Below are 8,757 nucleotides of genomic sequence, written 5' to 3'. Positions count from 1 at the left end.
TGAGAGCTGTTATTGCCGATACAGAGGTACGGTTCCTGTATTCGGGTATGGGACCAGAGATGAAGATTACGGGGCGTCGATGGAGAGAATCTTAAACGTCGAATATCAGTGCCAATGTGTGGATAGGCAGCATGGCTTGACACGACTTTGACACGACCTCAGTGGGGTTAGTTCGCGATGGGTAGCTTGTCGATAGCTCTAAGCGATGTGTTTGAGGGATATGATGTGCAATCGTACATAACTTGTCCTGACTCTTCAGTAATAAAAACCCGACAGATGTACAAGGCTTGTGGCAAGGGATCAGGCGGATAGGAGGTAAAAAGTAAGTCAAAGTGCTATGTGAAAGTGGATCGCGGGGAATTCCTTGAATTGGGAGGGTGGGCAGTGGATTCGGGTCGTTGGTGATGAAGTTTAGTTGTGTGTGACAGTGTGGCATCTCGCTGTAGTGTGTTTATAGCGTCTGAGGGTTTTAGAATGGAAGGGACAGGCCTTGTTGTTGTGAGTCTTTTCTTTGCGGTAAAGCCCTGCGGCGAGTAAGTGGTATTGAGTTCCCGGAAACGGCGGGAAATTCTGAATTTTGAAAACACTCTGCTGTATACCCTCGCTTGTATACTTCCTGCACTGTGGAGCGAACACGCAAACTGGAGCAAATGCCACTCTAGGTCCTGGATCTTGAATTTACGAGCCCACCCGGTAGGTATCTGCTGTTTGCAAATCCTGAATATGCACTTTTCGGGGTTTAGATTTCGTCACTCTCAAGTTATTGACCACACACACTGTAAAATAGAGTTGATGTCCCAGTCAGGCTTGTAGCTCGGCTGTTCACTCAAGTGACCAAAGTTAGAACTTGATTTGCTTCCCAGGTTCCCCTCACATGCGCTGAAACTCTTTTACCACACTATTGAACTTTGCTATGTACGGTCAAGGACTAATGTCAATCTCTGAATCAGAAATCCTCTAAATCGTAGATCATCGTCTAGAGTACGTATCTGTCAATCTTATTAGTGTGAACTTTACTTTTCCCGCGAAGTCCCCGATCGCAGATAATTCGAACCATGACGGTTCTCGATGCACAATGACCAGTCTGACGTTCGGATGGTGTAGATAACTTTATGAAAGATGTTTCTCTGATTCAATGCATCACTCGTCGAGACTCGACAGGTATAATACGAAGGGGAAATGAAGCACCGTGGCAAGAAAGTCACAGCGAAGTGGGTAAATGATTTCCGCAACGGCGCAAGTTGATTGTCAGTGATGGCCATAGCCACCGTTGATAGTGGGTGGACGGTCCCAGGATGCAGTAGATCGGATCTTCTTGCACTTTGGGTCATTGAGGTCTACTGTGGATTAAAGTCTAGGTTCTCTAGGTTTAAATGCCGTAGCAAGTTATAACGTTTCTTGCAAAGGTGGAAGGGTGGAGAGGGAGTGGAGTGTGATGCTCCTTTTTTTATTATTTGATTTTTTTTTCATCTAGAGAGGATGATGGGTGGAGCTGATGAAAGGTACTTTCGAGACATCTGCGATAGACTTGAGCGCTAGACGTTGCGCGTAGGATGCATGATAGTATGATAGTATCCTGTAGAAATCTGAATCTTGCAAGTCTCTGTCTCGTAGCTGTGGTTGGAACAGATTTCTAGATCCAAAGATTATGGTGCGAAACAATGACAATCTATATCACTTTCTATGATTGAAGTTCAAGATGGAGGAGAGATGTTTCTTTGTCCTTCTCAGGTAATGCTTTTAAATTGATTCCATTACTTTAACACTATCAGTTATCTATTCTCTAGAGAATGGTGATGTATTTCCAAGCATCTCTTTGTGAAGTTTTCCGCTTTCCTATGCCTTTCTCTTTCCAGAGCAACCTCAAGACCTTGCGATCTCTTCGTCTCAACCTTGTCTTTACATTCAAATCCGTTCTCTCGTAACCTCAGAGGAACTAATAGCCATTAACGCCCATGTAAATGCGGACCGCAGATATTATCCAGCCTCCAGTGTTTCTAAACGCCTTTCATAAATATACAAATCCTCCCAAGAATAGGAAAGATAGACCAAAAGGGCGGGTATCGTGATTAAGGAAAGCCATCCCACACAATACCCAGTTAGTTATACATTATAGACAAGTGAAAAAAAAGACCATCTGTCGTCGCCATTCGACCCCTTTCAATAGAACTCAGACCATTGAGCCGCTTTCAAAACTGTGGCAACCTCGCTCGTGTCTCTTCATGTTACTCCTAACGCTGAAGGCTTTCCCACAGTTTTGATGTGGACACTTGAAGGGTTTCTCGCCTGTGTGCGAGTGGCTGTGAATTCGGAGACTCGATGGTCTCGAGAAAGCTTTGTTGCAAGTCTGACAGATATATCTATCTTGTGACTGAGGAAATGAGGCTGCTGACGAAGGGGAGATATAATGATGGTGTTGCCACGGATTAGCACCGGATGATGGAGTCAGAGTCACAGACACTGGCATCATTGGTGGAGGAAATTGCTGTAGAGGAATTAGTCACACTACTTCTTGTGTCTTGATGATAATGAAGAGATAATCATACCTGTGGAAGTGGTCTTTGATAGTATAGTCCGGAAACTTGAGGAGATTGTGTTTGTATTGGGCTCGGGTAGTAGGAGCTCAAAGATTGGGCGCCAGGTGACATAGTATAGGATCCGTTGAATGGCGAATGACCATATGGCATTGAAGACACTGGCATTGAAACTCTTCTGGTAACGGCTTGAACTGGTTGACGTTGTGCATGAGGCTCCATATTGTTGATGGCCGAGACTTGAGAAGGATTAAAATAATAATTTGGTGCAGGGACTACTGAATATGATGAACTAGAAGCTTGAGGCGGTGTTTGTCTGCCGTCGAAGCCGCCGTCAGATTGCATTGGAGGTGTGGGTGGAAGAGCACCTCGAGAGCTCATTGTGGAGGAAGAACCGTACTGGTATCCAGACTCTGGTCTATAGTCTTCCTTGAAAGCTGCTGAGGGACAAAATCAATTATTTGAAACACAGGAGAAGATCTGAGAGCACTGACCTTGTTGTGGCGATGACTGTTGCTGAGCTTGCTCTGTAGGACTCGATCCATCGGCTAAACCCAATAGACTTGAAATGGATGGTAGGGAACACTTTGAAGTTTCGTCGACGGGTGGTGAAGGTGGTGGTTGAGGGGCGTTAACGTATGTGTAGGAAGAGTGTTGAGCCATAGGATGGACTGTGTAGGGGTTTGAAACCATGGATGAGGCCATTGCTTCTGATGTGTTATTATAGTGAGAGAAATGTTGTTGTTGATGATTTCTTCGCTCGTGAACAAGACTAGAGAGATTCATAACCCTATATGAAGCCGATCAAGATCGAAGATGTCTAACGCCGGATATTGTAAAGTTCGAAAAGAAGTTGATGAGTAGGTGAATGCAAGAGATCGATGTAAGTTAATTAGATGATTACTTTGAGGGCTTTCGTATGTTTCACTGGGCCGGTGGTATATATGAAGTGATTGAACCTATTCCTTTCAAGATACACCTGCGAATATACGGCTTTTGAAGGACGAGAGGGATCGATAGATATTTAATATCAGATCTCCCGAGGGCAATGGGTGTGGGCGATCAGCGCGAATCCACCAAAGAGATCCTGGTAGGATACCAGAGTAACACTTGCTGTCACAAATTGGGTGTGGGTCTACCTTCCGGGACTGTGACTTCAGATGCCCCAAACTTGGCACAAATAATAATACTCGATGGATGGGATGATCCGGACGACAGTCTGGCTTCATATTGGTCTACGGGATTTCGCCGCCTTTTGGTATTGCTCGACCGGTACTGCGTGCTCGATGTGGACGTGCAGGCACTGCAAGTGGATGAATTTTCAGGATTGTTCAGGGTGGGTCCAGGGGGTCTCATGCCTGCAATGGCCGTTACTTTCGTTATGCACCCGCAAGTGGAGGGGATTGGAGGGGATTGGCTAGGGTAAAGATGCTTGTTCAATGCAGACAGGCATGCCTCGGAGCATAACCCAATTTAGATGTCGTGGATCCTTCTTTCGACATAATTTTTCAGGTTTTGAAGGGTGACCCTGCCTGTCACTTCAACATGTTTGGGATTAGGTTTTTTGGCGACTTGCTAAGAAAAAGATATGAGACGAGGTGACGCGCAAACGGTGATTCCAAGTTGGGATCTGCTAGTATGAACCCTACTTTCAGTGCTCCATCGGCAAATTAGCATAGCAATGCTCTGTTGGAAATTGGAGATTCTTAAGCCTTGGAAGATTAACATTAGAAGGGTTGACGATGAAATATCGCGGAGTTCCAGGGTATGACTTGAGCCTTCAAAGTTCTGACAGCTCTAGCTACCACACAACCTCCAGACACCTAAGGCCTACGCAAGGATTAATGTGCAGATGTGTTTATAAGTGTGTACAGTACCCTCTGTGATATAACATAGCACAGTGTGGTTTATTCTGGCAACTACCGTGGCAATAACTCGGGCGATGGATCAATTTCGTGTTCTGTATTTCCTTAGGTTATGCAGGTATAGTTGTATATGCATGCTAGCTTTCAAACTTTGCAATCTACATTTAAAAACTCTCAAAGCTCCCCAACTCATCGGAAGGTATGATCGTGACGTGTGGTAATTGTGCCACCTATATCTCAAAAGAGTCTGTTCGCGGAATTTGCTACAGTTGAAGGACCAAGTGAATCGCCGGTGCACTGTTGATACTTTGACACAATCCATCTTTCTTGGGACGAATAAGCGTTGCAACTAACCAGTCAGAATGCAAGTCGGTTTGGAGTAAATTGGACGAGTTTCTGGGAAAGCGGCTTTCAGAGCATTCCCCTTGCTCTCTAGCACCCTTACATTTGTTCCAGCGATCGCCCACTGCTTGTCTCTGCCGGTGCTCGCTTGGAGGATGAAGGGGTCCGTGGTAAAGGTTGGGATGAATGATATGATACAGGGTTTCCCCTCCGCTCATTTGAATGGAGACGAGTCTAACATTTGATTGAATATCCACGATATCGTCAAAACCCTCTAAACAGCGAAGTTGCCTGTCGAGGCTTGAAGAAATATAATGTTGTGGCCAGCGCAGTGAGATTATCTTTTGTTACACGACCTGACGAAGTGCCGGTAGAGAAATGATCTGAATGTTACGGAATTCCTGAGGGTTACCATCCCACTGTGCAGTTCCTGCAATGCTGATGATATTCTCGAGGATACCGGCTTACGAATAGAGTTTCATCCCTGTGATGAATGTCTATCAGTAATGGGGAACGTTGTTTCTTTATCCGCCGAAAGAGTGATCGTCGCTATTTTACTTTAGACGTTGCAGGTCATATTTTAATATTTTCTTCTGGTAAGATATGTTGTAAGAGGCATCCAAATTTCAAGCTCTAACTCACAAAAACAAATTGTATGCTTTGGTGGGACCGGAGAAGAATTCAACACAGTTGCAGTATGATATGATGACAATAAAATCTTTCCATGGCGAGATCAATTTGATTGATTGTTCATTAACAGAATGTGATGTGTTGTTCGTGTTCTATCGGTAAGTCACTGTCTAATTTAATTTCAAGGGCCTTAAGGTATCATTTTATGATCTTAGAGACATTCTAGAATGTTACCCGTGCCGCCTGAAGCCCAGCTCGAATCTCTACCATCCTCTGTGGGACTTCATGCTCCTGTCAATGAACGATAATCACTCTTTGCCCACGCTTTTCCCAGTACTACGGCCCGTGTTGACCATGTTTTTCTTCCTGTGTTAGAACCTAACATGTCTAGTGCCGTTAAATCATGATCATCCCGGTGCAAGGGATACGGGATCTTGCTTGAGGAGGAACGAGATGTGTTGACGGTTCAAATCTTGATATATAATCTTTTTTTAGGTAGGGATCCTTTTTGAGCAAATAAATCGAAAAATACATTAATTGCGTGCAAAAGGGCTTGCGGATGAACATAACCAAATTTCGGTCTTGAAGCTTCATTGGGAATTAGACAAATATATGTTTCAAGGAGCTGAATATTTTGGGCCGAATGGTCTAGGTTCATCAATCTAGGTACATATCTAGGTTTATGAGGATCATTGAGCATCCTAATCTTTTGGCCATGATTTGAAAATTGGGTCAATTTGATGAATTATTGATTCATGTGTCGACGAGTGACTTTTTAATTGAGTATTATGCCAACGAGTAATGAGGATATAGTGAGAGAGATATTGTACTTCGTATGGATTCTAACTGTTATTTTGGGATTTGGATGCCAAACAAAACCTCGGAGTGGTACAAACACCGTAATAAGAAGATGAAGGGGCTTCGCGAAAATGTTCCACCGGATATCCTCCACTAGGTACTGTGCGCCGACTCACCGAGGTTCTTGTGGCACTGTACAGTGCGAGAGTGCACACTCGACTGTATTTCGTCACCACATTTAACCCAGTCATTACTTTATACCCTCGAAAGCCCATTCCTACCAATCTTCTAAGTTCTTACGCAGCAGCGCTACAGTCCTAGGCACACTACCCAAACACGAGGCTCGATTGTATCCACAGCCAGCATATTGGGTTCAGTCGATTCGAATACCCCTGCTTTGCCATCATCTGGCTCGTTCCCCCATTATTCTATCAGTAGGCCAGTAGGGGTAGAGATGGAGCTAAAGCTGAAAAGCGCCGTGATGATCGCTCTTGCTTCGGATAATGCAGATCTTAGTACACACACCATCGGTGGAAGATTGGAAGTATCTTCGTATCTGACAAGCTGTATGCACCGTTGGAGACGAGACACAAAATACACGGTAACCTTCTAAAGATTCTTCCATATCCAATTACTCAGCTGTAGTGTGACCGCATCTTATTCCCTGTGCATCACTTTTTACAAGCACGACACTATTGAGGAACGCCGTATTAAGGTACTGGAAAGCAGAGACCGACCAGTGTTTATTGTTGCTTTCTTATGTTTGTGTGTTCGCCTAGAGAACACTGCTGCGCTAAAGTGCGACCATAACGCCGCGAAGCCCCTTCATTACCCCCTCCCGGAGAAGAAACCTGGAGTAGTCTAGCAACTGCGGAGGCTGGAAAATAAAAGCATGGCCCGTCATACCGTTACAAAATGAATTCTAGTAAAATACGATCAATATGTATAGTATAATCATCACTTGAAACTCGATAAGTTCAAGGACGTTTGGCGTTTAGTTCAACTACCTAGCTACTTGCAGTCAAGCAGTCATAGAACATGATCAATTCTCCGTATCTCTAGGGATTTGCCATGTTTCGGATACTCATGAGCCCTTTTTGACATGCGGCAGATGATCTCCCGAGAAGGCGTTCTCGCTTCGATATTGATGAGAATAGGCAAAATTCATAAGAGGTTGTCTTTTGAACGACAAGCATGGACGGGCTGAAATGTGAAAAAAAGTATGACGGAGAGGTGACTATCCGTCGCCTCGTGCCATAATAACCAACAACCATCTTTGTTATATTGTGTACAGTAGTGTGTGAGTGTATACAGTGAGCGTGTGGTACATGTTAGTTATTCTACAGGCAGTGTTAAAGCTAATGGGTATCGCATATCTTACCCTGCGGCGCGGCGTAGATGCGAGGCAACCGCGAAGTGATAGAGGATATCATCGTGGCTCGTGCCTATGGAAATCCTCGGAGATGATTTCTGCACGCAGCCATCCTGGCATGCTAATTCAATTCAGTCGATTATGAATTAACACTGGCTTTACCAACTTTCGCTTTGCTTTACACAGAAACGGGTAGCAATTCAATACGAATGCGTGGGAAGAAAACGAATGCAGGCCTATACATACATACCTCCTCCTTTCACCTACTTGGACTTCAATCAGACTCCTAAATGACATCTTTTAGCTGACATGCTTTTCATATTCCATCATTCGAGCATCTCAACCCAAGAGTTCAATCATTCCACTTGTCAACTTGATCTAGGATATCGAAGAGTTATCAGACCTAAGTATAGACACGAACATTCGGTGATAACATGTCATCAATGAGAATAGATCAAAAGGTGTATCGTCATCGAGCATTGAGTTCATTCATTTTGATTGTGATTGGTGTCAAAATTATCTCCTGCAGGGTGATCTTCGCATCCCAGTGATACTCTTCACCAAGGGCCCTAGGAAAGTGGCAGGTTGTCGGTCCTTTTCAACCAAGGATTATCGTTGATGACCACATGGGGCTTTGGATTAAGCTTGCCCCGCGGTCGCCAAAAGCCACTATTCATGAACGCGTATACTTCACAGTTCGCGATTCTTAGCCGGTCAGTTCCTCATCCAGTAGTGATATGCAAAGAACGAACTACTTCAGGGAACCGTCCCACCTGGATAGCATTTTCGAAATCATATATAGGTGTCTGTATAGCCATATGTACTGCTACTCCAAACATGTAGATGTGACGAGTGTTCAATCTTCAACAAAAGCAAAAGTCTATCTGCAGTGTTCATTGAGCTGACAACTCTCAACAGTTCGACTCAGGAGTGAAGGCTTCTCTGAGTCAGGAACTCTGGAGTCAGGAATGCATGCACCCGAAATAGGCAAGGTTTCCCAAAGATACGCGTTTGCACAGTGCACCTTTAGCCCCTTGATTAATATATAATGCATGTTCTCAAAAGCCTCACAACCATCCTTTCACGATGCTAACTTTTCATCACACCCTTAAGTACTTTTAGCGACTAAACTACGGTTGATGGAGTCTAATTTTCATCCTAGGTCTTATCTCTATCAACTGCCTTACTTTTTCCTGCTACCAAGAAATGCGCGAAT

At 44.3% G+C, this 8,757-nt stretch overlaps 1 protein-coding gene across 1 annotated transcript; it reads right to left on the bottom strand.

The window, feature by feature from the left end:
- Nucleotides 1–1,663: 1,663 nt before the first annotated feature.
- On the bottom strand, nucleotides 1,664–3,893 carry EAF01_004174 (uncharacterized protein). The gene is made up of 3 exons (XM_038912428.1): nucleotides 3,029–3,893; nucleotides 2,547–2,974; nucleotides 1,664–2,485 (listed from the first exon to the last, which is right to left on the bottom strand). Exons 1-3 carry the CDS (start codon nucleotides 3,318–3,320, stop codon nucleotides 2,171–2,173), a joined length of 1,035 nt encoding a protein of 344 aa, XP_038772112.1. The 5' UTR covers nucleotides 3,321–3,893; the 3' UTR covers nucleotides 1,664–2,170.
- Nucleotides 3,894–8,757: the final 4,864 nt, after the last annotated feature.

This window comes from Botrytis porri (genome assembly GCF_014898465.1).
Source record: "Botrytis porri strain MUCL 3234 chromosome Unknown BPOR_005, whole genome shotgun sequence".
NCBI lineage: Eukaryota > Fungi > Ascomycota > Leotiomycetes > Helotiales > Sclerotiniaceae > Botrytis > Botrytis porri.
This window is presented reverse-complemented; position numbering and strand designations above follow the sequence as displayed.